This window comes from Neophocaena asiaeorientalis, unplaced genomic scaffold (assembly GCF_003031525.2).
Source record: "Neophocaena asiaeorientalis asiaeorientalis breed wild unplaced genomic scaffold, Neophocaena_asiaeorientalis_V1.1 scaffold461, whole genome shotgun sequence".
In the NCBI taxonomy this organism is placed as follows: Eukaryota; Metazoa; Chordata; class Mammalia; order Artiodactyla; family Phocoenidae; genus Neophocaena; species Neophocaena asiaeorientalis.
This window is the reverse complement of record NW_020173230.1, coordinates 1,589,208-1,617,036: the sequence shown is the minus strand read 5'-3', so window position 1 is coordinate 1,617,036 and position 27,829 is coordinate 1,589,208. Positions and strand designations below refer to the sequence as shown.

Genomic DNA, 27,829 nt, shown 5'->3' with positions numbered 1-27,829 from the left:
TGCAAGAGAAGGTTTGACCTCCTGAGGAAAAGCTCTGAGGCTAGACCAGCAAGCTGGCACGGGAATGGAGCTGGGGCTGCCGGGGGAGACCTTGACCCTGCTGAGACCCACTCAGCCCTGACCCCTGGCCTTCTCACCCTACAGATGAGTCGCCCTGCAGAGCCCCAGGATTTGCTCCACTGGTTTTTCACTCACTCATTCATTCACTTGTGCATTTATTAATTCGCCTTCAATTTATTGAGTCCCTCCTGGTGCCAGACATTGTCTGGGGTTCCAGGGACACATCAGTGAACAAAACGGACAGAAGTCACTGCTCTGGTGCAGCTTACAGTCTAGGGGCTCCAGAATCACACAGATGCTTGGCCTTTTTAGGGAAAACGTTCCTCCAAAATCTTTCTGCAAAAGGCTGTCTCCTGATGTGAGTTCCACGTGTCAAGAGCCACGTGTGAGAGGTAAGATGCCAGAGACCAAGCAGGTGGGGAGGATGGGCAGGGTCACCCGCACCTTCTGGGTGTGCCTCCCAAGAAATGTGCTGAGATGCAGATTTAGCTGCACACGCCCTCTTGGCAGCCTGTGGTACTTTAGAATTGCCCTAGCAAAATGTACTTCAAAGATGCGTTGTCCAGGGGACTTCCCTGGTGGCACAGTGGATGAGACTCTGTGCTTCCAATGCAGGCGGCCTGGGTTTGATCCCTGCTGGGGGAACTAGATCCCACATGCATGCTGCAACTAAGAGTTTGCATACCACAACTAAGGAGACCATGTGCCACAACTAAGGAGCCCACCTGTCACAACTAAGACCCGGTGCAACCATATAATTAAATAAATAAATAAATAAATATTTTTTAAAAAGATGCATTGTCCAAATTCTGCCCCCTAAAAGCTTTCCTTACCTGCCTCCTTATCTCCATCCCTTCAGCCTCTTACTCAGTTCCGGTTTATGCTTGGACGATTGCAGTAGTTGTCTTCCTGCTTTCTCCACCCCACATGTGCTCCATGTTATTACCAGGGTGATATTGCTAACATATCCCCTCAACTCTTTGTGATCTTTGAGAGCCCAATTTTCAGGTTTCTGCAAAGACTCCCTGACCTCTGGGGTGGGTGCATTGCTTAGTACCTGTGTCCTTCCCAGTGCCCAGCAGGCCCTGTGTGAGGCTGGGAACTCCCTGAGAACAGGGAAGCACCTGCTCCTCCCTCCCTAATCCTCCGAGCTGAGCACAGTGCCTGGTACAGAGCAGGTTCAGGGGACATGCACTGATACACATGAAGCCCTCAGCAGAGTGCCTGGCGCCGGGTGCCATCCAGGAAGTGTTAGATATTGCTAACACTGCTACGGGCAAAATGAAAGACTGCGTACTTTTTCACCACCTCCTCGAGATCTAGCTTGGACCGCTCCATCTCATTGAGATTGTCAATGGTCATCTTCAAGTCACTCTCAGCTTTCCGGCGAGCTTTTTCCACTTCCGCCCGGATTTTCTTTTCCTGTTCCCAGTTATCCTCCAGCTGTGGAGACAAAAAATACAAAAGAAAGTAGGGTGTGTGTGGGGGGGCAGGGTTGTCTGAGGCCAGAATGCAATAAAGAACCAGACTGGGCCTGGTTCCTTAGCTGTGGCATCAGAAAGGGCCTCACTTCCCAGTTTCCCAAAATGTATCTGAGGTCCCTGTGACCTGGGACAGACCTGACCGTCGAGCTATAGAATCAGACCCAACGACGGGGCATTACCTCATGGATCTGGGTGCTAAGCTTGCTGTTGTTCTTGGTCAGATGGTTCACCTTGTCCTCCTCGGCTTGCAGGTCATCAAGGGTTTTCTGGAAGGAAAGATACACTGTGTGTCCTGTGAGGCAGGCGGGAGCAGCTGAACAGATCTGGTTCTCTGTCATCACTTCCGAGCTGAGTTGATGATGTCAGTGATCAGTTACAGAGCACCTGCTCCTGGGTGGTGGGTGAGGCCACGGTACACTGATCACCCGTCAGCCACAGGTGGGCCCCTAGGGGTCTTTTGGGGGCTCTGGTTCTCCACGGGGCATATAGGAAATTTGGGGGGTGCGGTGCTTTTGGTTGTCACAGTGATTGGGGGCCTCACTGGTACTTTGTGGGTGCTTCCAGGGACGCTGGACATCTGGCCTTGCTCTGGATAATGGGTGCCATGAAGAATAATTCTGTATTTCACACACTTGCTGTCCCATTCAGCCATTCACGTAAGTAAACAACTATTTATACTTTTCTGAACCTAGAACCTAGTACCTCTTCGCACATAACTCAACATTTTTTTCATTTAGTATACACTACAATTTTAAAGAATGATCTACCATGGAAACTAAGAGAAGATTTACTTCTTGTTGTTAAAATCTCCCTGAGAATTATTCACTGTTTTGTAAAATTGCATCACTGGTAGCAACCACACTTGGCTACCTGAGTCACCAACACACCCTCGGGTGCCCGTCTACAGCTGTCAAAGACGGGCTTGGGCAGGCAGCCCTCCTAGATCTGCCTGAGCTTTTACACTTTGACAGCCCCATTATTTATTACAAATTACTTTCATTCATTTCTCCTTTTATATGGAAGGGCACTCTCTTGATTTTTCTGAAGTTATATATTAGTTACATTATTATAATTTTCAATTCAGGATAGTAAGAGGGCGTTCCAAAATACAGTTGATCTTCATTATCTGTGAATTATCTATTTGCCGGTTTACCTACTCGCTAAAATTTATTTGTAATCTCCAAATCAATACTCATGGTGCTTTCGTGGTCATTCGTGGACATGTGAAGCGGGGCATGTTCCCAGCTGAGGTCGGATAAATGATGCTCCGTCTCCTTGGTTCGTCTCAGACTGCAAACACGTGTGCTTTTCCCAGTCTATGTAGTGGCACGTTTTCTACATGTCAGTGCTCTTTGTTGGTGATTTCACTGCTTACAATGGCACGAAGCACAGTTCTGCAGTGCTGTCTGGCATTCCTGACGCAAGAAGGCTGTGATGTGCCTTGCAGAGAAAATCTATGTGTTGGATGAGCTTCATTCAGGCCTGAGATACAGGGGCTGTTGACTGTGAGTTCAATGTCAAGGTATCAACAATATGTTCTGGGGCTTCCCTGGTGGCGCAGTGGTTGAGAGTCTGCCTGCCGATTCAGGGGACACAGGTTCGTGTTCCAGTCCGGGAAGATCCCACATGCCGCGGAGTGGCTGGGCCCATGAGCCATGGCCGCTGAGCCTGCGCATCCGAAGCCTATGCTCCGCAATGGGAGAGGCCACAACAGTGAGAGGCCCGCGTACCGCAAGAAAAACAAAACGAGAAAACCCAAAAAACAATATGTACTAAATAAGGTGTTTTTCAACAGAAACACACATAAAACAAGATAATGTATTGATCACCATCATATGTATGATGTATTGATGGGTTGACGAAAACGCTGTGACTAGAGGCTCACAGGAAGATAACCCTGTATTTCCCCGAGAGCGAAGGTTCAGTATTTGCTAATTCAATGACTCTATAGAACATCGCTACCCCGAATAATGAGAACTGAGCATATTTGCTATAACAGGGGGTTCTGGGTTTGATACGATGGAGAGTCACAGTCTAAGGGGAGGTGTTTCCAGAGACGACAGAGAAATGTGCTCGGGGGACATATTGTAGATTCATGATGTCAGCAAACACAGGGATGAGGGTCCACTGTCTAGTTCTGGGCTTCAATTTGCTCCCGGCACCTGTGTCTAGGCCAGGAGGTGCTCCACGCCATGGTCAGCACTGTTGGGTGGTCAGAGTTGGCTCCACACTCAGGAGCAACTGAAACAGTCGGGTGGGCTCCCCATGACCTCAGGAACTCATGCCTGTTGTTGCCGCAACGAATCAGGGTTCCCTGGTGCTTTAGAGCTCACCGGGCACTTCCATACGCCCACTTCATCCTTATGACTCTGGGAGCATCCCTCCCAGTGTGCCTGGACCATTCTGACACATGCCTGCTGTCCCCTTTCACTCTGAAACCTGTCCTAGTTTGGGTGATAAATGATATGTTCACCCCACTTAACAAACCTGGAAGGAAGGTAGCAAGTGACTGTGTCCACTTCACTGATGAGGGCATTGTGATGTAGGGAGACACTGTGACTTCCCCAAGGGCCCCAGCTGATGGGCGGCAAAGCCAGGATTCGAATGAGGGTCTCCTGTCTCCGAGCTCCATTTGCTTCGCCAAGAGGAGAAGTGGCTGGTGCCTACCTGGTGCAGCTCCTCCAGGGCCCTCTTCTCCTTCTGGAGCTTGGCGATAGAGTCTTCTCGAAGCGAGAGGTCCCCAGTCAGGGTGCGGACCTTGTGATCCAGGGCCTGGAGATGGGGCGGCAGGGGAGAAGCTGGACTTTAAGGCTGGGAACACCCTCAGGGGGAGAAGGGGAGGAGAGTACTTGCCCCGAGAGAGGGTTCTCAGCTTGGCTGTTCCCCAGAGCCACCTGGGAGCCTAAGAGATACCGATGCCCAGGGCACAGCCCAGCCAACCAAGTCAGAATCTTGGGGGTGAGGGGGCAGAGAGAACACCGTCAGGCCTTGGCTACTCAGAGCCTGGTCCTTGGACGGCAGCCGTGCCTTCGCTGGGGACTGTGTTGGAAATATAGCCCCTGGGCCCCGCAGGACCTGCTGGCCCAGAGCCTGCGTCTTATTGAGGTCCCTGTGGTTCGAGTGCACATCAAAGCTGCAGATGCCCCGGCTTAGGCAGCATCCACCTCCCCCTGCTCGGGGACCCCACCCACTGTGAGATAGGAAGGGGGCCTGAGACCAAGGGCGAGCCAGACGGTACCAGGAGTCAGGGAGCCACTTGGAAGGGCAGCAGCTGCTTCTTTGGGCAGAAATCCAACAGCTAAAGGTGACCCCACCTTACAATATGGTTGCTTCCTCTGGGAAGGGGGAGGGGTGGACATGGTGCTGCAGAAGGATGTTCTGTGAGGGGCCCCAGGGATGCTGAGGCTGAGTGGGCAGAAGGCCAGGCAGACGCCCAGGAATCCCAGGCACGAGGAGAACCAGCCAGGCCTGCGCGTCCCCACGAGGGGAACAGCTCTCAGCCCCCTGAGTCAGCTGCTCTGTCCAAACAATGGACATGTGCTCTGTCTGCTCTATCCGACATCGTAGCACTTGCTGCGAGCGGCTACTGAGCCCTCCATATGCAGCCAGGTTGACCGAGGAACGACTTGAAATTGTACTGAATTAAGTTAAAATAGCTGCATGTGGCTGGTGGCTCGGGTCCCGGGCAGCATAGCTGTATGGGCTCTGGGTGTGGCCCCTGCAGGGCAGCGGGCTGGGGGTTCCCTGGCCCTGGGAGGAGCAGGGTCTGGCCCAGGGGCCTCCCCACCTGCTTCTCCTTCTCCATCTTGGCCAGCGTGGTCTCCATGCCCTCCAGGTCCCGCTTGAGGTCACTGAGCTCTCCCTCCAGCTTGCGCTTGGTGGCGCTCAGCGAGGCCGATGTGCCCTCCTCCTCCTCCAGCCTCTCCCGCATGTCAGAGATCTGGCTCTCCAGCTCCATCTTGGTCTTCATCATCTGGGTCAGGCGCTCCTCCGCATCTATCAGGTTCTCTTGTTCCTGGTGGAAGAAAGAGAGTATTGGTCAAGGGCAGGGGCCGGGCACCTGCAGGGGAACGTGCTGATGGATAGGCCTCGGGCTGATGGGCCCCCAACAAACGTGTCCTGGAGGCTGGACAGGGGCTGGCTATCTCTGAGCTTCTTGGTGACGAAGGCTCGTCCAGGAGTGTGGTCCCCAGACCAGCAGCAGCAGCATCACCTGTGAGCCGGTTAGAATGCAAAATCTCAGGCCCCACCTGTGACCTGTTCATCTGAATCTGCTTTTTAACGAGATCCCAGGTGATCAGATTCACCTTAAGGCGTTAGCAGTGGCCTAGGAGAAGCCCGGGCCACTCAGGCAGGACGCCTCTGTCCGTTCAGGCTCTGCCACCTCATCCACTGATCCCATGTGGGCCTGTGCTTGCATCCGCCAACGTGGAGGGGCATGTCCACCCAAATAACTCCCAGCATTGATTTAGCACTTCCGTGTTAACAAACCCATTTCCCGTCCCTGGTTTCTCCTTATAACAACACTGAGAAGCAAGCCAGACAGGTGTCATCTATAAGCTAGGGTTCAGAGATGAGGGAACCGATATGCAGAGGGGGCGGAGTTGTCAAAAGTCACACAGGCAGTAAGTGGCAGAGGAGGGACAAGCGGGGTGTCCACTGGGGTCTCCCTGAGATGGGGTCAGTGGTGTAAGACAACAACTGGCCATGGAGTCAGAAGACCAGACCAGCTAGATGACTTTCGGTTCGTGGCATAAATTTACTGAAATTCAATTCTCTGCAAAATAAGGGAAATGATCATCGTAAGGCATAAAGGGATGGAGCGCATGTGGCACTTCTATAACCGGAAGATTCTTTTATCCTTGTAGTCACGCTCGGCCTCAGCCTCCCCAAACATAAAACGAGGGTCCTAGCCTGAGCAACTTCTCGGGGGGGTGGAAAGGATGGGAGAAAAGATGTCAGAGACAGCTTGGGGAAAATGGATAGCTAATGCAAGTGGCTGACACTCTCTCGGCTGAGGAGACATGGCTGTGACAGAGCAGGAATGACCAAGATGGGACTGGACCCCTCCCAGTTGTGGGTCTTCTACTGACCGGCTTGCAACCTTGATCAAATCTCTAAAGGTCGGTCAAGTGGAGTTTCCTACCCTGAAGATACACATGAAAATCGGGCGTCTTATGAGGTGGTTGTGAAGCTCGAATCAGAGAAGGAAGGACCCTTGTAAACCAGAAGGGTCACGGCAGTGAATCTGCTCATCGTATTGGGAGTCAGGCTCCCCACAGAAACTAGGTCATATGTTCTCCCCTCTGTGTTTGCACTTGATGGGCGAGGAAAAGGAAGCAGAGAAAAGAGGGCAAGTTCCCTAGGTCCCCAGGGAGCCAGGCTCACCCCAGAGGTGCTCCTCCCACCATCTCGTGGCCCCCATGTCTGGACGATCCCCCAGGCCCAGCATGTACTGTATGTGTGTGTGCTCAGCCTGCTGCTGTGGGCGAACAGGAATTTGATGGAGACTTTTTGGTAGTTGGGTCCAGAATGACATGGCAATGAAAGAAAGAGAAGGCTGGGAATTCCCCAGCGTCTGGAAGGACACAGCTTCTTAGAAGGCCACTCTCCCTCCTTCTGTGGGTCTGACTCTTGCCAAGGCCCCCAGCTCCTGCCGCCGCCCCCAGGGCCCCACATACTGCCTGCAGCTGGATGGTGAGGTCATTCTTCTCCTGGCTGAGCGTGGCCATCTTCTCCTCCAGATCCTTGATCTTGTCTAGCAGCTCCTGCGTCTTGGCCGTGGCGTTCCTCAGCTCCTCCTCCTTGGCCTTCATCTCCTCCTCTTGCCGAGCCACATTCAGGAGTGGCTTGACCTGGGTGGCGAGCAACACTGCAGAGTGTTAGGGAGATGGGCTTTGCCAGGGGGCTAGGTGGTGGGCTGCTTTGCCTTCAGCCAGGAATAGTCGCTCCTCTTCTGCACCCACAGCACGTGTCTGGACCTCTCTGTGCATTTGGCACTTCCCATCCTGCAAGAGTGCCTGGGTCCATTGGGTCCTCTGCCCTGCTAGACCACGAGCCCTGCCCTCTGCCCCTCCCCATCTCCCTCCTGCCCTCCGTGTCTCTACAGCACCAAGCAGAGCCGGCAGGACAGGCCCTCGGGATATTTCCTGATCTATGGATACATTATTCGGGAGCGCAAACACCATGGATTGGGGAGAAGGAATCACCTCTCTTTGAAGATGACAGATGAACCTGTCATCGCCAGCCTGGTCTGTGGGGATCTGGGATACCGCAGTGCAAAATTTGCATAAAAAGGTGATAGTGGGCTTCCCTGGTGGCGCAGTGGTTGAGAGTCCGCCTGCCGATGCAGGGGACACGGATTCGTGCCCCGGTCCGGGAGGATCCTACATGCTGTGGAGCGGCTGGGCCTGTGAGCCATGGCCGCTGAGCCTGCGCGTCTGGAGCCTGTGCTCCGCAACGGGAGAGGCCACAACAGTGAGAGGCCCGCGAACCGCCAAAAAAAAAAAAGGTGATAGTAAGTAGCACTTGCAACTGTGTTACACTTTTTATCCAGTGAAAGCCTCCCCCAAGGTGTTTTTTTCCATTGATTCAGCTTATCTGACTTAGTTAAATAAGATTAGAGCTCACTTAACACACTAAGAGTAAAGGATTTTAACTTAATTTTATGTTTTTACTTATTGGAACAGGATCTTGCTCCGCTATGTTTAATTGGTGAAGTTTTACTTTCTGGTAAAGAGCAGAGAAGTTTCTAGGCTCTGTCTCCTTGTCATCTGTGGTCACTTATGTCTGGCTTGGAAGGAATTTTAAAGGCCGTTGGTCTGGGGCTTCCCAAAGGGTAATATATACACTGAGGGGGCAGGTGAGATGGATTCAACCTTTGCACGGAAACCTTTTGATTTTCATTGTTACATGGTTACTTTAAAAATAATTTTGAAAAGTAATAGTTTAATACATGATTTTGAAAAATAATAATTTTTAAAAATGAAAAGAACTCGTGAAATCCACAGTTTTATGCATAACGTTTGCTTAGGATGAGAGAGGTAAGGATGTGAAGTTTCCTTTTAAAATAAAAATTTCGAAATAAAAAACTGAGTTGATGTAAAGAAAGAAGGTCAGTCATAGAACAGGTGGGGAAAGTGCCATACTGACTAAATTTGAGAAATTTTTGTTTAGATCCCTCTGCCGTCTCAGGCCCTCCAGTGGGCCGGCCTGTGCATGGGTACCGCTGGGGATGCAGAACTTACTATCCCTCCCTTTCAATTTGTGGTCAGCATGGATTGTTAGAAAGTTCTTCCCTATGGGGAGGGGAGAGAAGCTTCTGCTTGAGTTGTCGGGGGCTCAGGGCCCCCTAAGATGACCTGGAGCCTGTGACAACCCTCCACGTAGCTGCCCTGAACACCCCGCCCCTCAAGACAACACTGCCCTCCGACCCCCTGAATGCGGCAGCCCTGCCCCCGGGTCCAGTGCCGTGCTTCCTTGTAACAGGGACCCCAGGTGGGACGCCATGCCCCAGCGCCACTGGAGCCTCATGCAGTAGGTTGGTTCGTGGCCTCCTGCATTTGCTGAGGGTGGACTGGTTGCTTGGGCGCCTGCAGCCTCCCCTCCTGGCTGACTCACTCACCCCCACTGCTGCCTCAGAACAGCCTGGGAAAGGAGAGGTCGGATCCCATGATTTCCTAAAGTCCAGGACTTCGCTGAAGGAGTTGAGATGCTCTGACATGCCCAGGGGTGAGGCACTGTGCACCAAGCCCTTTTGTGGGGAGGGGGCTCTCTGCATCCTAAGTGGGTTTTATTTTGAGAGATGAGTTGAAAGGTGGGAAGACACACTATCGTTTTTCTCAGGGAGGATTCAGCCCCCTCCTGGAAGGAGGCTACACTCTTCCTCCAAGGTGCCCTCATTTTCAGACTGTCCCTGCAGCATCCCGCGGCCTCCCATCCCCAGGAGGCCCCTCCGCCCAGGACTGCGGCCCCTCAGTCCTCACCTTGTTGTAGAGCTTCCACCAGCCCCAGAAACGCAGCTCCAGGAACTTGCGTGTGTTCCGCTGGATGACCTTCAGGCCAATTCTGAAAAAAAAAAAAAAAAAAAAAAGAAGGGAAGAATCCAGCGTTGCATGGGTTAAAATGAAGGCATGGGGGGTGGGGTGGGGGACGGGAGACTGGCCTCCCTGATGGAACCAGCTCCTCCCGGACAGCTCAGGGTTGAGCTCATTTCTTCCTGCATTTCCCTCCTTCTGCTCCCTCACCGGAAATCATGGAAATCATCCGTTAGTCTCCAAATCCCATCAGTCTGCGGTCTCTGGAATCAGCCCTCCTTGTCCCTGACAGCTTCCTTCAACTGTCATTTACTGAGGATCTTCTGTGCACTGAGTCCCACCACTCAGCCCCTAACTGGTGTCCCTGCCTTTGGCCGGGGTCACAGGGGCCCTGCTGGTGGATATCAGGACTTCATTACTGTTATTATTTATTCATTACTGTTACTATTACTAATACTATGACCACAAGAGCCAGAGTCAACCACAGGGCAGCCAGGGCAGCCAGAGCCATTTTCTAATGACCATTTTAGGGAGATGGCTGAGGAGCACAATTCTGAGGGCAGCGATTTGGGACAAGGATTTCTGGCTTCTAATCCTGACTCTTTCTGCATGGACCTGGCCCAGTACCTTAACCCCTCTGATCTCAGTTTCCACACATGTAAAATGGGGGTGCTGATCCTACCACATCCCTCTCACAGCATCTTCGTATGGATCACGTAAGGGGAAGGCTGTGAAAGTGACTGTAAAGAGAAGGGTTTATATTAGGTGGTCCCTGTTAGGAGTTGAATTGTGTCCCCTCTGAAAAGATACGCTGAAGTCCTAACCCCCAGAACCTGTGAATGTGATCTTATTTGGAAATAAGAGTCTTTGCAGATGGAATTAACTTAGTTTAAGATGAGGTCATATTGGAATAGTGGGGGGCCCCTAACCCAAGATGACTGGTGTCCTTATAAAAAAAAGGAAGACCATGTGAAGACAGACACAGAAGAAGACCTTGTGAGGACAGAGGCAGAGATTGGAGAGATGCAGCCACAAGCCAAGGAGTGCCTGGGGCTACCAGGACTGGAAGAGGCAAGACAGGCTTCTCCTCTCGAGGCTTTGGAGGGAGCTTGCCTGCCAACACCTTAATTTCAGACTCCTGGCCTCCAGAATCATGGGAAAATAAATTTCTATTTTAAGGCACCTGGTTTGTAGTACTTCGCTAATGGCAGCCCCAGGAAACCCACACAGGCCCCAAAGAGGGTTCTTTGGGACAACAAAGACATTGGCACCCTCCCTATCTCACTGCCCAGTGTCACTGGTGGAGCTGAGCACTGTGTGTGTGGAGGGGTCCCTGGTCATTCCATGTGGATGGTGTGGCTTCAGTGGGCCTGCCCCACTGGTGCTACCTTCGTTCCAGCATCTTCTTGAACTCAACCCTCATGAGGAAACCCCGGAGCCGACACTGAAGCATTGTCATGATCTTGGCCAGACGCTCGTCCCGCATGTCCTCGAGCTTGGCCAGGACGCCTGCTCGGAAGAACACCTGGGGGAAAGACACATGGATCTGAGAATAGCCCCTCTGTCACCAAAGCAGCTGCTTAGCGGGGATTTCACAATGAAAGAACAAGAAGTTCCGACGGGTCCTTCAGAGTTCAGAGACCCTGGGAAACAGCTGGCCCTGGCCTGGACATCTGCACGGCAGGGCATGCCAGCTTCAGCATCTATTTCCTCTCGCTCTTGGACACTCCAGTGGGCTCTAGTCCTGGCCTTGCAGTTACTAGCTGGGTCACCTTGGACATGCCTCCTCACATCTTAGGGCCTCAGTGCCTCATCTGTGAAATGGGGTTGTTGATCCCTCTCTTAGAGGGTTGCTATAAAAATTAAATGAGATAACAGGGAAAGTGCTTCTGCAAACTGTGAAGCTCTGAGTAAAATGTGATAGATCGTTTGGATCTTCACTGCTACCTATGGTGACTGCCTGGCAGCAGGGTGCCAACGGGCCTTCCTTTTTACCACTATGCAAAGCAGCCTTGGGACAGTCATGGTCCCATGTGATATGGGAGTGGGAAGAGGGGATAGTGGTTCAGCAGGGGGAGTTGACTTTCTAGAAGGGGGACAGAGTTTTCCCAGTGGTGCACAATTTCAGGCATCCGGCTCTGTTCTATGAGTGGGACTCGTCCCCAGGAAAAGAAGAACAGCTTTGCAATGCACGTTAGAAAGGGCCAGAAACACCCAACCTCAGGGCAATGCGAATTAAGGTCACAAGATACCACTCCCCCTCCCCCGCAACCTGCAACACTGAAGACTTCTGATAAAACAAGTGTTGGCAAGTATGTGAATCAACGAGGGGGTGGGTGGTGAGTAAGTACAGTTTTGGAAATTGGTTGTCACTCCCTCAGTGTGTATCTCAACCCTGGCTGCACATCACCCCCACCTGGAGGGCTTTGGAAAGATGCCGTTGCCTGGGCACAGGTGACTTCAAACAGTTTCTGGGGTGGGGAGCTCAGGCATCGGTGTTCCAACCTCTCTGCCCCCACCCTCAGTCTAGGTGATTCTCATGTACAGCCAAAGTTGAAAACTTCGTTCTAGAGAAATTCTTGCATAGGGCCATGTGTGAGGATGTTGATAGCAGCATTGTTGGTAACTGAGAAAAGAAGGAGCAATCCAATTTCCAAGGACAGGAGACAGGACAGGTGTGGCATGGCCATCAGAAGTCCTATGATACGGCTGTGACCATGAACAAACGTCACATACCAGCCAACAAGGATGAATCTTAGAAACATGATTAAGTGACAAAAGCATGTCAGATAAGAGTATATCAAGTGTGATACTTTCATGAAGCTCAAAACCAGGCAAACCTTGGGCTATGTGCATATGTGATAAAACTGTTTTTGAAAAAAAAAAAAACAAAAACTTTTTGAAAAGGCAAGGGTACAGTTAACATTCAGGACAAAGGTTATTCCTTGGGGTTGGGAGGAAGGAGAGGAAAGAGATGCAAAGATGAAGTTCTGGGTTTTTAAGTGGGCTTATGGGTGATCGCTTTATCAGTGTGTTTTATAATGCACCATATTTTTATAGGCTTCTAATAGGACATGATAGAAACTTCTGGAAGTATAGAAGGAATCAGGAGACCCACACCTGGCCTCAACCTGCTTTGGATGTGCTAGGGCACCTTGGTTAAGTCACTCTCCTTTGGGGGAACGTGGTCTCGTCTCCTGTCCAGTGGGAGTGCAGGACCCCAAGTCCTTTCAGCGCTGGGAATCTCTGATTCTACACGTGGGGGCAGGGATTAGAGTCCCCAGATGAATATAAAGATGTGGATGCTTGGATACTGACAGGGAAAGGATGGAAAGGGATGCTTCTTCCCTCTGCCCTCTCCCCACCAATCGTAGGGTAGAGACATTGGGCTTGATATTTCCAGATTAATTGTGGTTGAGGTTTGGTCTTTGAGGAGCAGTGAGGCAAGCATGTGGCTGGTGGGGAAAGCCCACGTGAGCCAAAGCCAGGGATGGGGACACAGTGTACAGGCGAAGTCATTCTGTTCTCTGTTCTGCCCCTGCCGCCAGAGCCTGCCTGGCACCGGGGAGCAGAGCAGTCCCCAGCAGCCCCAGGCCTTTACCTGGACCTGAGGTGCCCCATGCAACCCTTGAACAACAGCAAGATCAGTCTGTCTGCCCAGGGGTAGCTGTGTCAGATACAAGTCACATGACATCCCTGATCCCATGACGAGGGGCCTGAGGCCTGCCCTGTCCTGCCTAGTTCTGTGAAATTGGGCATGTCACCTCTATGTCTTCTCCAGGCTTTCTTAAGTTTCCCACCCATCAAAGGTGGGGTGGGGGAAGGAGCTGGTCTCTGAGGTTCTCTCCAGCTCAGGTATTCAGTGATTCTGTGACAAAGCCTGAGAGTTCCCATAAGTCAATTTATCTCCACACAGCACGTCTCAGTGGTGCAGGAGGCCAAAGCTAATGGTTCTGGCAGGTTTGAAGGCAGTATTACAATCCTGCTAACACCAATGGCTACAAAGCAAGCTGTAGGGAGCTAGGGACTCTTTCTGTTCTGTCCACCTGCATATCCCTAAGCCTAGAACTGTGCCTGGCACGCAGGAGGCACTCCGTACGTGTTGGATGTACATGCAGCTGGGAGCTTCCCTGGGCATTGTGCCACACCAGGCCCACGGAGAAGCTGGGCCTGCCTATGCCCCCCACGAGACTAGGACGGTCAAGTGACCCACTCCATGCTGCACGGCAGCAGGCTCCGAGTCTGAGGCAAAGCCAGGGCCCCTCTTGCATCACCCTGACTGTCACGTTAGGGTGCAGTCTGGTTCGGCAGGTGTCGATGGGCACCTCCCACCATCAGCCTGGCCCTTACAATCCTGACAGGACTCTGCGGGACCAGGAAGTGGGACAGACATGGGCCCCATGAGTCAGGATCAGGCAGCCGCTCGGTCTGAGTCAACCCTGACTCGCCTGCCAACTCAGGGCTGGGACTCGTGGTGTGGGTGGGCTGGGATTAGGGTGCTTCACCCCCGGACCTCACCCACACACGTACCGTGGTGCCCCGGTCCAGTCCAGGACCTTGATTCCGATCGGCTGCTTTTATTCTGAGAAATCTGTGGCCCATGCAGTCCTAATATTCTCCTGTTTATTGAGTACCTCTCTGTCTGAGCTGGGTTCTCACGCACGCTACTCTCAATCCTGTGAGATTGGCTTTACCAGCCCTGATTTTTCAGAAGAGGGCACAGAGGCTCTCAGCAGCTGAGGGGCTTGACCACCTGGTCTACGGCTGAGCTGGAATTCACACCCTGACACCCACCTTCTTGGGACAAGCCTGAGTGGGAAGACCCTACCTTGGTGTGTCCGATTTTGTATTCATTCACATCCAAGTCGATGCTCCCGAGCAGCAGCTCTGAGGCCTTCTTGTTGTCCACGAACCCCTGAGAAATCACGCTGGGGTTCAGCACTTGATACCTGTCGGGAGAGACGATGGCAGTCCCCATCATCCCCAAGTTGGCAGCCCAGGAAGTCTACCCTCACAGTTATCATCGACCTGTGAGATGGCCTTCAAATCAGGGATTAGACTTGTTTTGCAGAGGCCCATGGCAGGCAGAGGGAGGGGACTGACAGGAGATGCTGGGGAGTAGATGTCGGTGTGGGTTGGAAGTTCAGTGGGGAGATGGTCTTAGAAATGAAGGTACCAAAATCTTTCCTTCTTCATCTTTTCCTCCAGACATGGGAGAACTGCTTCTTTTCCTGACCTGCCAGTAGCTCCCTTAGTCCTTCCCCAGCTAGGAACTTCAGAGGGCTTGGACAAGATGACCTCTAGTGACCCTTCTTGCTCCATCAATCTGTGGTCCTATGTTCTAGCAATTAGGGAAGGGGTCGAAGTAAATTAACCTCTCAGGTGGAGGTCTCAGTTTGGGTTCCCCCAGAATCAGACCTTGAGACCAGGATTCAAGTGCAAGTAGTTTATCTGAGAGGTGGCAGAGTTGGGGAGTGGGTCAGGGAGGCCAGCAAAAGGCATGTTATCAAGCCAGTTATCAGAACAGGTAACTGGGGCTTCAGGCTGCTGGGGGACCCTTGTGTGCTTGGAACAGCTCCCCCTGGCTCACAAGTGCCTGTGTGCATCTCTCCCCAACCCTGCATTCAGTGATGTCATATTGGTAGCTTGAAGTCAGCCATGGTGGGAGTATTTATACCATGGAAATCGGAAGATATTACAAATCAGGGCTTCTTATTATTTTTTTTTTTAATTTTAACTTGGAGGACCCATTGTTAAACATTTACCAACACACAGCTGTCTGAGAGCCAGTATAGAACATGCCTCACAGTTAGCCCATCATCAGGGTGAGGGAGCTGAAGCATTTATATGCCAAGTGTCCTTAGTCATTCGTCGAGGGCTGCTCCTGGGGAAGCATTAATTCCTGATACTTTCAGCCTGCCAAGTAGCAAAGCAGGCTCTAGCAGCCAGAGAGAGCCCTCGGGCAAAGAAATGCAGGTGCTGGCTATTCAAAGTTGGGCCATTGTGTACTGAAGTAGACAGTGAGATAGTGTCCATCACTGTACCCATAGTGTCTGCTCCAATGGAACTACACTTATCAAGAGTCAACCCCTGGAGACCGAGAACTGTACTCAAGGTATCGGGAAGACACCACTCACCTCTGTTTGAACTCTGGGTACTGCAGCCTGTTTGGGAAGCCCTTCCTGCAAATACGGATGCCTTCCAGGACTCCATTGCAAGCCAGCTGGTGCATGATCAGGTGGGCGTCCACCACACCTGCCAAGAGGGAGGGTGCAGGGTGGGGAGTCACTACCCTAGGGTACCCTAGGCCACTCCTTGCCACTCAAGGAGGCTGAACTGAATATCCAGGTCTTCAACCCTAATCTCCTCCAGTCACTGCCTAGGGTGTCCCAGGTCCCCCACAATTCAGCCAAGGCCCAAAGGCTCTCCTGAGTGTGACTTCTGCCTAGGTGGGCACCACTCTGCTTTACAAAGTAGCTAGAACATGCTGTTTGGATGATTCACTGTTGGAGGTTCTTTCAATGCCCCGTTTTACCCCAGTCATTCCTGGTGATTAAAAAGTGGACTTAGGGCTTCCCTGGTGGCGCAGTGGTTGGGAGTCCGCCTGCTGATGCAGGGGACGCGGGTTCGTGCCCCGGTCCGGGAGGATCCCACGTGCCGCGGAGCGGCTGTGCCCGTGAGCCATGGCCGCTGAGCCTGCGCGTCCGGAGCCTGTGCTCCGCAATGGGAGAGGCCACAACAGTGAGAGGCCCGCGTACCCCAAAAAAAAAAAAAAAAAAAAAAAAGTGGACTTAATTTGGAGTGACCCCCAACTTCACACATCCCGAGGACTTCCAGCTGGGAGACATGTCCCCACGATGTACCTGATTGCTTGAACTCATTGGGGACAATACAGCGGACAAAATGGGGGGAGGTGCTGTGGAGGGTGGCCATCAGCTTGTTCAACTGCTCCTGGGGGTAGAGGGAAAGAAAGAGTGAAGCTCGGTGTTGGTGTTGCAGGACACCCATGCTCAGGAGAGGTATTTGTTTGGAGTTTAATTAATTTAATTACAATTACGATTCAGTGCTTTGGTCACACCAGCCACTTTTCAGGTACTCACTAACCACGTGTGGCTAGTGGCTGTCGTACTGGACAGCATATTGGACAGTGGCTGCCATATTGAACAGAAGAGAACATTTCCATCATCGCAGAAAGTTCTGTCAGATAGTGATGCTCTCAAAGGTCCAGTAACTTGCCCAAAGTGACATGTTTTACAGAAAGAGGGACCCTCTGAGTTCAGTGCTGGCTCATCGTAGAATCTTGCTACTAGAAGGAACCGTAGTGCCTGTGTGGACAAATCCCTCACCATTTTTAACTTCCCTACTAGATGATCCCTCCTCTTCCACTTGGATACGTCCAATGAGGTGGCCCACTCTGCCTCAGGACAGCTGGATCCTTGGGAAGTATTGAAATCATTCTTTGTGCAACATCTCACCATTGGCTACATTTCTGCCCTTGGAATATGTTGCTAGTAGTGCCCAAACTTTGTGGAAGTTGTGCCCAGCCCAGAAGACCTGCCAGCACAAGATCTTAGGCACTGATATTTCCACTTGTTATGTTGGGCACGTCCCATCATCCTCTGGGTTTCAATCTGAAACAACGCAGTTAGACTGGACCATCTTTAAGGGTTTTTTCTGCCCTATGGTCCTGTGGTTCTGCGCCCTCTTCAGAAGGAAACGGACCCCTGAAATGAAAGAGGCAACCATAGGCATAGAAATGAAATCATCTTGTCCTGAGCCATGAGGTGGCAGCCAGACCACTACATCATTGGAAGGGATGGTTGGGGGCAGTGGTCACAAGGTGGCCTCTGGGGCAGACCCTACTTACCCTGTAGAAGTTGGAGACGGTCATGAAGGAGGACCCTCGTTTCTGCTTCTTGCTTCCAGCTGAGGAAGGGAGAGAAGCATGTTTCACATCAGTACCCAGCACAGGGGCAGGCAGCCCCATTCAGTGCTCTGTGTCAAGGACGTGCATTCTCTGTTTTGAAAAGACTTGTCTGGGGACTAGATGAGGTAGGACCCCCACACCAGGAAAATGAGATCTACCAGGGAGAGGGTGAACGGGCTGACTGTGGCATAACAGTCAGAAGGTGTGCTGTGCTTCCTGGAGGGTCTGTAGCCCTTTGCGATTTAGGGCTGGCCCAAGGCAACACACTGCTGTCATTGCCTGGGGAGGAGGAAGAACCCACACCATCTGGAGGAATTGCATGCTGGCGACGCACACATCTCTGAGCCCAAGGAGATTTGCAGTTCTTGTCCCTCTAAGTGGCGGCCCTGTTGGGTGTTCCCCTATGGGTCACAGGACCTCTACTGGGTAGGAGGCGGAACTGAGCTTGACATTTGGCTCAGACAGGAGAGCAGGGAGCAGAAGATAAGCACAGAGCTTTTGGGCATCAACTTTTCCAAAGCAATATCGCTCCACCTAGACATGATATGGGCCCAGTGATCAATTTGGTTGATGGAAGAAGCTCCCAGGATGCATCTGTACCTCTTTATTGCAGTAGCATCCATAGCCGATCTCAAGCAACTTGTCATTCATTCATTCATTCGTTCGTTCATTCATTCATTCAACAAGAGTCAAATATGAGAGTTTTTGTTTTCTTTTTTTTCTACTTCTGGCCGCTAAAGGGTATCGGCACAGAGAGACTGGACACACGAGGGGTCAGCCATACTTGGAGCCTCCTCTTCTTTGAAGAGAAGGGCTAGGAGCCCCAGGCTTGATTTCTGGAACAAGCCCACCACTGTTTCATTCAGGGGGTCTTTGTTCTTCTCCAGCCAGCCCGTGATGTTGTAACCCACCTGGAAGGGGGCAAATGCCAGTGGTTACATTTCAGGCCCAGATTCCACCTTTCAGGTCCCACAGCCAGAACCTCGACCTCCATCTCTGTCTACTCTGGGTTCCCAGGACCAACCTTCAGCCCCATCTCCTGGGACTTCAGTTCCTGTCCTGATGACTTGCCTGGAGTCCTGGGATGTCCATGAACCCCCATCTCTTGGGCATTTGCAGTTTGCCTGTCTAGGGCACCCTGTCTCTGAGCTTACCCACACACCAGGACTCCCCAGCTACTCTTTGCCAGGTGTGACCTTCTTTTACATGTCTTGCTTTGCTGGCCACACTGAGCCTCCCTGACCCCTGGGTCGTCTTCTACCCAGGTTGGCTGATCTTATTCCTGGCTCAGTGATTGACCTTGACCAGTGGCATCCCAAGCAACATGAAGAACTCCCTGCAAGGGCATCTGTTCTCTCCTTGCTGAGAAGCACACATCCCCCCGCCATTGCCTGGTGGGAGTTGGGCTCCATCCATCCAAACTGGGGGCTTCCTGTGTCCAAGTAACTGGACATCCACTAATTTCTGGTTCCCATTTTGCCATGTAGCCCCAGCTGGAGAGGCAAAGAGGAAGGTGCCTTTCAGATCCTTCCGTTGAGCACGGAGAGCCTAGGGACACAGATGAGAAGACAAAACCTTTGGGCTTTCCTTCTTCTATGTGGTGTATGACATTCATAACCTCTGGGCCTCATCTTAGAGCCTTCTTGGAAGTGCATAGGCCCCATTTGACTTTGGATGTCCCATTGCTACAAACACCGAGCCCTTCTCATTTCATCGTGGAGGGTGCGGTGGAACACTGCAATTTGGCCCCAAGCCCGTTTGCTCTGGGTAGCGGCACAGTCCATTTGGCCAGTAGTTGGCATTATCATGGTTGTTGAGATCATAAAAGCCCCGATGCCCAGTCCAACAGCAGCTTTCCTGACAGCTCTGTCCTAAGCCTGCCATTTCCCCGCAGCAAAACCCAGAGAGGCTCAACGAACTCCTTGGTAACAGGAGGCATTGGCATTGATGGCAACACTGATTGTTTCCCCCATCAATTATTCAAATAAACCTGAGTCCTGGCTGCACTTAATTTCCCTCTTCCCCAAGGACTAGGTTTGTCATGAGTGAAAAAGCCACTCCGTAAATGTCACCTTGTTAGTTTGGTGGCCACGTGCTGTCAGAGGGATGAATGAGTCAACTGGGGAATAATTGATGGACTCATGGACTTTTTTTCCTTCTTTTTGCAAGTTTTGTCTGGTTTTTTTTTTTTTTTTGGCCTTGCTGTGTGGCATGTGGGATCTTAGGTCCCCCAACCAGGGATTGAACCCGTGCACCCTGCAGTAGAAGCACGGAGTCCTAACCACTGGACAGCCAGGGAATTCCCTGCAAACATCGCCATTTCTGACCAAGATCGAAGTTCAGCCGTCAAACGAAGGGCCATAGACAATGGCATGGCCCTGGTGGGTCTGAGGGCATGAACTGCTGGGCATCCTTGGCTAGATTGCTTTGGAACTCCCAGAGGGAGAAGTGAGGAGGAAGTACAAGCCAGAGGTCTTTTCGATCAACTGATCACCCTGTTCGATGGTGGCTGCGTTAGGGGGAGGGAGGAGGCCTCAGCGAGGGTGCGGCAGGACAGACCTACATTTGTGGAAGCTGGAGGCACCAGGCAGGTGGACACAGAGGGTGCCAAGGAGGTACTCACAGTGCCTGCATAGTGGACAAGCTCGAAGTGGGCCTCGGGCCCCTTGCCCTTGCTCCCCTTGGGCTTGAGGAAGTTGCTGGACTTGCCCAGGTGGTTGTCGTACAGGGCTGCCTTGAATGTGGCGTCGGTGGCCTTGGGGAAGACACACTGTTCCTCCAAGATGGAGAAGATGCCCATGGGCTAGAAGGGAAGAGGAGTGGATGGCATTGGAGGGGGCCAATGGGGTGACTCTGGTGCTGGCCTGTGGCTGGTGGGAGGGGTGCCCCAGACCCCACGTGGCCGGCCAGGACGCAGAACTCTGGGCAGTGACCTCTGGGAATGGTCTAGTCTTCCATGGCCTTCGAATGCCATGACCTTTTAGACTTGAAAGAGGCTAGAATTCATCAGGTCCAAGAGAAGGGAAGACTGACATCAATGAGGGGGCTACATAGCTCCCCAAATGCTAATCCCACCCAAACAGTGGTGCCAGGCAGGCTTGGCTCTCAGAAAAATGGTGACATCATCAATGACACCTGTTTTCTCTTCTAAAGCAGACTCCTGGAAGAAAGCAACGCTTGATCCCAAAGCTCCAGCATGAGGGCATTTCAGGCTCTGTGACAGCTGGACAGGCAGGTATTTGTAGGTATTGCAGGACAGGCAGTCCACTGCCTGTTTTGGAGACTTTTCCAGGGAGGTAAGCCTGGCCCCTATTGAAGACCCCTGGCTGCCTGGATGATAGCTTCTCTATGACGGGCCTGAGGGTGAACCTCGGAGACAAGGTATGTTCTTTCTTTATTTTTTAACTTTTTACTTTGAAATAATTTCAGGCTTGCAAAAATGGTGCAAAGCATTCCTGTATATCCTTCATCCACCTTCTCCAAATGTTACCATAACCTCTGTACATAATGATGAAAACTACGAAATCAAACTAAGAAATCAAAGTCTGTTCGGACTTTGTTCAAATTTTGTCATCTGTCTTGTTAATGTCCTTTTTCTATCCCTTTTCTGCATTTAATCAAACAGTATACATTATTTTTTCTTTTCTTTTAAATTTTTTTAAAAGATTTATTTCATTGAAGTGTAGTTGATTTACAATTTTGTGTTGATTTCTGCTGTCCAGCAAAGTGATTCAGTTATACGTATATATATATATATATATATATACATTCTTTTTCATATTCTTTTCCATTATGGTTTATCACAAGATATTGAAGATAGTTCTCTGTGTTTTTTCTTTTCTTTTAAATTTTTTTTAAAGATTTATTTCATTGAAGTGTAGTTGATTTACAATTTTGTGTTGATTTCTGCTGTCCAGCAAAGTGATTCAGTTATACGTATATATATATATATATATATATACATTCTTTTTCATATTCTTTTCCATTATGGTTTATCACAAGATATTGAAGATAGTTCTCTGTGTTATACAGTAGGACCTTGTTGTTTATCCATTATATATATAATAATTTGCATTTGCTAATCCTATATATTCCTGAATGAGGCCATTTGTTAAAACATTCCCTATGGTGTGATTACAGGGGAGGCTATTAGATGGCCTTGGTTAAAACCCAACTCTGCCACTCATAGGATGGATGACCTTGGATAGGTGACTTCCTTTTTCTGTGCCTCAATGTGAAATGTTTATAATAAATTCTGTGAAATGGTTATAATAAATTCCTCCCCACCGTTGGTAGCTTGTGATGATCCAATGAGTGAAGGCATAAAACAGCCGAACTAACAGTGGCCATTGCAGTGACTGTTGTACCCATTTTGCAGAGAGGAAGCTTGAGGTCAGATAAACTGAGGTCATCTGCCATGTTGCTGACTCCCCCGAAACCACAGGCCCCAGTGAAATCCCTTCCTGAGATGTGCCCCAGAGTCCCGATCTCGCTCCAAGCCCCTCCTTTGAGAAGCGTGGTACCTTTTCCAGGAGGTCGATGCAGGCCTGCAGGTCAAGGCCAAAGTCGATGAAGACCCAGTCGATGCCCTCCTTCTTATACTCCTCCTGCTCCAGCACGAACATGTGGTGGTTGAAGAACTGCTGCAACTTCTCGTTGGTGAAATTAATGCACAGCTGTTCGAAGCTGTTGAACTGTGGCAGGAAGACAGAAAGAGGCGCATTAGCCCGGATGCAGACACAGTCTCTCCCCGGATTGAGAGCTGGTCCACAAGCAGAGCTAAAGCTTGCTGAGGGCCGACCAGTGTCTGGCATTTCCCCGGATGCACCCACCACCCGGTCAGTGCTCCCATCGGCCCTGCAAGAAGCCCTTCTCAGCTACCCTCCCCTGCAAAGGCACAGAGCCCGGGCCACCCACTGCTGCTGCCAGCACCCAAAACTCAGACTCTGGCCCCATGTGGTTAATGAACATCATTTTATTTCTAGAGATGGATCATTTGAGATGCTTTATGGGTTTGACCTCCTGTGTGCCTTTAGACAGTTCTCTCTCTCTCTGGTTTTTCTCATCCTCATCTGGAGGATGAAGCTGTTTGAGGGGTTTATAATCCTTTTTATTTTTTTTAAACCAGAGACTGCTTTCTCTGAATGAAACCCCCTGCTGAAGCCTCATATGAAAAACAGGTCAAAGGAGAGGTGCCATTGTCATCACAGAGCAACCTGCATGGAGCAAGTACGTGTGTCAGACCCTGACTAAGCTGCATCTGCTCAAAACCCTTACAAGACAAGAATGATGAGTGTCCTCATCAAAGATGGGGACACAGAGGCACACAGCTTGGAAGTGGAGGAGCTGGGATTCCAGCCCCATTTGTCTATTGCACCTGCCCTGCTCTTGACACAGGTGTCCTCCTCACTCCCTGGCCTCACCCTGCTGGCCATCAGCGGCTGCCCAGAAGTCCAGGCGGCGTGGTTTGGAAACTCTCTCTAAGGTTCTTTCCACCTATGGAATTAAATGATTCTACTGTAGACAGCAGCCACATTAGCCTTTTAGAGCCTGAGAGAAATTGGGCTAAACTATTTTTTTTTAACCCATCTGTGGCTAGTAGAAATCTTAGAATAATAGGACAGTGGAGCTGAAAAGGACCTTAGAGGTCATCTCTTCCAGCCTGCTCATTTTAGAGTTGAGACAACTGAGGCTCAGAGAGGGATCACCACTGTCCGAAGGCCACACAGCTAGTTGGTGGCCAACCCGAGTCCAGAACTAGGTCTCCCGACTCCTAATCATGCTGCCTCCAATTACAAAGGTAAAATCTTCCTGACCCACGGCACTCGTCTTATGATGAGACCTGAGCCTCATTTTTGTGGGCAAGAGGTGGGAGCCACCGGTAGTGTGCTGATAAATCAGCTCTCCCTCTCAAAAAAAAAAGCCTGATTTGTAGTGTTGGCTGATCTCCATGGTGTAAATACACCTCGGACCTGTGTCAACAGGATGGCAACTGGTCACAGAGTTCTTGAAAATTCACCAGTCAGTTCTGGTGAGCCAGTACAGGCTGGATCCAGCCAGCACGGCGCTCATTCTATCTGTTATGTTCTCCCCGTTCTTTGTGACTTGGCACCGTACAAATGAAGATGGAACTTTCCGGAGGCCAGAAGCCAGAAGCCAAAGAGCCAGGAGCAGACTGAGATCGGCCAGCCCCAGGTCCAAGGAAACAAGAGAACCTTGGTGAAAAGTCACTCATCAAAGGAGGGTGGCCACCCCAAAGCAGAGACGGAATGCGAGGCCAGACACACCTCAAAGATCTCGAATCCGGCAATGTCCAGCACCCCGATGAAGAACTGCCTTTGCATCTTGGTGTCCAAGGTCTTGTTGATCCTGACCACCAGCCACTTGAACATCTTGTCATAGATGGCCTTGCCCAGGGCCCCGATGGAGTTCTGGCACTGTTCCATGTTCTGGCCCTTCTGCACAAACTCGTTGCCTACTTTGACCCGGGGCCTGGTGATGCCCTTCTGGAGCTCCCCAGAATTGAGACCCATGAGATGGGCGACTTTGTCGGCCACTGAGTAGGGATGGAAGGAGCAGGTGAGTGAAAGAAAGATGGTGCCCTGCCCCAGAGAACCCCAGCACTGTATCGTGTTTAGAGAAGGGGTTGGGGGAGGGGGAGGAGACCCCCATGTTGCCAACAAGAAAACAGAGGTCTGAAGCTGTGCCATAGATATACTGTGGAATACTATGCAGCCATAAAAAGAACAAAATTTTGGCATCTGCAGCAACGTGGCTGGACTTGGTGATCATTATGGTAGGTACAATAAGTCAGACAGATAAGGACACGTACTGTGTGATATCACTTACATGTGGAATCTAAAAAATACAACAAACTAGTGAATATCACCAAAAAGAAGCAGACTCACAGATATAGAGAACAAACTGGTGGCTACCAGTGGGGAGAGGGAAGCAGGGGAGGGGAAATATAGGGGTAGGGGAGTAAGAGGTACAAACTATTAGGTATAAAATAAGCTACCAGGGTATATTGTACGACACAGGGAGTGTAGCCAATATTTTATAATAACTATAAATGGAGGATAACCTGTCAAAATTGTGAATCACTATGTTGTACACCTGTCACTTATATAATATTATACATCAACTATACATCAATTAAAGCAATTTAAGAATGAGGGAAGAAAAAAGAAAACAGAGGTCTGATACGGTTTCCACACTTGCTCGAGGTGAAGGGGCAAAGCAATATAGAAGCCAAAATTATGTCTCCGACTCTGTCATGCCTTCCCAAGGATCTTGATGTCTGGATATCAAAGGAACATTCTCGGTTTACAGCGTGTCTCTGAAATGTGCAGGAAGCCCTAGAGAGCCCCGAGCCCCTACCCCCGCCGGCTGCTTCCTCCCTGCATGGCCCCCGCCCCACACCTACCCTCCGTGGTGTCCACTTCAGCCTGCTCCTCTCTGGGCTTCTGCTTGAACTTCATGTTGCCAAAGTGCATGATGCCCCCAGTCAGCTTATACACGCCGATCTTCTCCTCGGAGCTGAAGCCCAGCACGTCAAAGGCTACCTGCAAGGCCACAGGGAGAAGAAAGCCAAGAAACTCCTGGCTCCCTGTTCCACAGAGTGGAGGCCACCATGGGGTGGCACCTATGGGCTGCTGCGGCACGCTGTGGACTCTGGAGGTCAGACACACCCTGACCAGAGAGAGAGAGGACTGTTTTCCTCCAAGGAGTCCAGACCAGATGCTCCATGAGATAGTCGTTGTATTTATTTAACCTCTCTGGCCTCAGTTTAGTCTTCTGCAAAATGGGTGGTGGTAGGTGATCATTAGGATAAACCAAAGTGATGTGTAAATGTTTAGTCCTGTGCTTGGCACATAATAATAACCAGGAAGTAGTGTTATTCTTCCCATAATTATTACTGTTTAGGCTCCTAGCTAGGTACCAGGAGAAGGGGAAGGCAAAGGTGCATCGGGAATCAATTCGGCTGTCAGGGAGGAGAGAGTACACAATATTCCTAACAGAATTCTCAGGTGCTCCATGTCACAAAGGAGAGAGAGGGTGCCGTGGGAACTGGTGGGACTAGAGGGTCACATCTAGCTGGGCTGGGGAGGAGGAAAAGTCACTTGGAGTAGTTGGCCCCCTTAAGTCCCTATCGCATTCCAGTTCAACTCTGCAAAGAGAAGCTGCTTGCTACGACAGCCTTGGGAAAAATGCCAGCTGCAAACCCCAGAAATCTCCATGGGAGAATCCAGGCTGCTGCCTGGTGGCTCTGAGTGTCCCCCCCGATCCCCGACCCACCCAGTACTGGTGGCAGTGCCTGCAGGGCCCCAAAGTTTCCCTGTCTTTCCCCAGCCACGCTGAGTACTCACGTCTGTGACCTGCAGCTCCTCCCCGTCGTCCATGTTATCCACGGTGGTGACACCCTGGCTCACCCAGAAGTACTCCTTAGGGTTGGGGACCAGCAGCAGACTCTCTGCCAAGAGCAGGAAAGCAGGTTAGCAGCTTGGTGACACGTGGTTTTCTTCTTCTTCATTTTTAACCCGCTCTACATGCCTCCCGTGTGCCAGGCATGGTGGTGTCATCATGGGGGTTACAGGGCTGAATACGACATGGTCCCTGCCCTCTGGGATCACCCAGAGTCAGGAGGGACTTGAACAGGGCATATGAAGAACTTTAGAGTGGCAAGAGGGTCTCTGGAACTTGGTTGTGCCCTTTGTCACTTGGCCCAGTACCTGGCACCTAGTAGGCAGCCAGTAGATATTTTTGGAATAAACGAGTGCATATCTTTCTCCTTTCTCTGTCCTGTAAAGAGCAGGTCGCACTCAAAGGCAGAAGTTAACAGGACAATTGCAGCAGGCAATAATAATCACTTGCATATAATATGCATGGGATGTTGTCACTTTTACAAAGAAATATGCTCACTTCTATTTTTCTTCAAATACATGCCCCTCTTGGTCTATGTTTGTTTTTTCACTCTTGGAAGAGACATGGATGCAAGAAATGGGTGGGGGATGATACTCAATGCCTTAGTCTCTGGCTAGGTTAGGAGGTGTGTATGTGGAAGATTGAGTCTTCATCCCTCTCTGGACCTTAGATCCTGAGCAGGTCTGCCAGGGACAGTTGAGCAGGTTGTTGCTTGCACAAGGGCATCGAGCTGAGGGGGTGAGTGCAGTGTGCTTGCCAAGCTGTGTACTCAGTGGGCTACGTCCACTCAGAGGGGAGCCTGTTACATGCAGTCGTCCTGGGCTGACATCTCCGCTGCTGTCCGAGCAAGACGTGGGGGGTCTAAAGCCCTATATCCCAGGTCCATGTCTCAGCCATGAGTTGCAGGCATCTCAAGGCCCCATCTGTGAAATGGGCCAACAATAGTGTGAAGCCTCATAGTCTGTTGTGAAGATGGATGTGAGTAGAACTTTGAGAAACTTCCCAAAACCCCTTCACATAACTCTAAACTAAAGGGATTCATGTAGAACTGCAGGTATGACACCGAACCCTCCATAACATGGGAATTCTTTCATTATTGAAAATAGAGGAAAAGCGAGTTAAGGGACAGTCAGACAGACATAAAGATCTTTACCGACAAGCTCAGGCTTCTTGTTAGAGAGAATCTGGTAGAAAATGTGGTAGCCCCTCTCAGCTGCTTGCTGTGAGATGACACGAGATTTCTCTAAGAGATCTGGAAAAGAATAAGACATGCCCATGAGTTCAGCCCATTCTCCTGGAGTTCAGGGCTCCATGAAAAGCAGGGCTCCCCTCCCCATAAATCCCAGTGCCGTGGCCAGTCATGGGTCCACTCTTCTTCTGCCCCAGACCCATGGCCTGGGCGGGGGCCTGGCTCCTGATGGGGGGGAACTTGGGGCAGGGCCGGCCTCCTGGGTGTGGCAGGCTGTGTTCAGAAGGACCCCACACTTGAGTCCCTCTGCTGCTGTTTTGAAATTCTTAACACTTTTTGAACAAGGAGCCCTGCGCTTTCATTGTGTGCTGTACCCCACGCATTGTGTAGCTGGTCCCAGCCCCAAGAACCCTCCAAAAGCAGCCTGACTCACAGCTCTCGATGTCAGCTCCGGCCAGCTTGCCTGTAGTTCCGAAGTGGATCCGGATGAACTTTCCCTGAGCAGGGAGGAGAGGGGAGGGTCGTGAGGGAGCTCTAGACCAACCTGCGACCCGGGTTTGGCTGCTCCGCCCCCCGAATTCTAAGGGCACTGCAGGAAGGTAACTGGGCCAGAGGCGGCTGTATGTGGAGTTGTGGGTTTCCCAATCGGATGGGCAGCGAAGGAGGGTGTTGGAGCTAAATCTAGGGTCTGGGGGTAGCCTGCGGCTTT

The 27,829-nt window shown here is 51.0% G+C and overlaps 2 protein-coding genes and 1 long non-coding RNA gene across 4 annotated transcripts in view; 2 read left to right on the top strand and 1 right to left on the bottom strand.

The window, feature by feature from the left end:
- Nucleotides 1-27,829, bottom strand: part of MYH16 (myosin heavy chain 16) — a 53,294-nt gene that overhangs the window by 17,232 nt on the left and 8,233 nt on the right. The window contains exons 7-25 of one of the 2 annotated variants that reach the window (XM_024745399.1): nt 27,554-27,617; nt 27,085-27,183; nt 25,877-25,980; nt 24,934-25,072; nt 23,795-24,063; nt 22,031-22,201; nt 20,131-20,310; nt 18,292-18,418; nt 17,448-17,506; nt 16,444-16,531; nt 15,718-15,835; nt 14,409-14,529; nt 10,969-11,105; nt 9,530-9,611; nt 7,226-7,399; nt 5,332-5,559; nt 4,212-4,316; nt 1,724-1,810; nt 1,358-1,503 (exon numbers count right to left, since the gene is read on the bottom strand). In XM_024745399.1, coding sequence (XP_024601167.1) covers nt 1,358-1,503; nt 1,724-1,810; nt 4,212-4,316; nt 5,332-5,559; nt 7,226-7,399; nt 9,530-9,611; nt 10,969-11,105; nt 14,409-14,529; nt 15,718-15,835; nt 16,444-16,531; nt 17,448-17,506; nt 18,292-18,418; nt 20,131-20,310; nt 22,031-22,201; nt 23,795-24,063; nt 24,934-25,072; nt 25,877-25,980; nt 27,085-27,183; nt 27,554-27,617 — 2,498 coding nt within the window. Of the gene's footprint in view, nt 1-1,357; nt 1,504-1,723; nt 1,811-4,211; nt 4,317-5,331; nt 5,560-7,225; nt 7,400-9,529; nt 9,612-10,968; nt 11,106-14,408; nt 14,530-15,717; nt 15,836-16,443; nt 16,532-17,447; nt 17,507-18,273; nt 18,419-20,130; nt 20,311-22,030; nt 22,202-23,794; nt 24,064-24,933; nt 25,073-25,876; nt 25,981-27,084; nt 27,184-27,553; nt 27,618-27,829 lie in introns of both variants that reach the window. The other variant, XM_024745400.1, reaches the window with a different exon arrangement.
- Nucleotides 53-15,771, top strand: LOC112399939 (uncharacterized). The gene is made up of 4 exons (XR_003003338.1): nt 53-452; nt 1,796-1,982; nt 2,109-2,200; nt 15,631-15,771. It is a non-coding gene; the product is annotated as an uncharacterized LOC112399939 (long non-coding RNA).
- Nucleotides 24,011-27,829, top strand: part of KPNA7 (karyopherin subunit alpha 7) — a 64,825-nt gene continuing 61,006 nt past the window's right edge. Inside the window, exons 1-2 of the mRNA XM_024745401.1 lie at nt 24,011-24,086; nt 25,860-26,001. The gene's annotated coding sequence lies outside the window, so the exon portion shown is untranslated. The remainder of the gene's footprint in view (nt 24,087-25,859; nt 26,002-27,829) is intronic.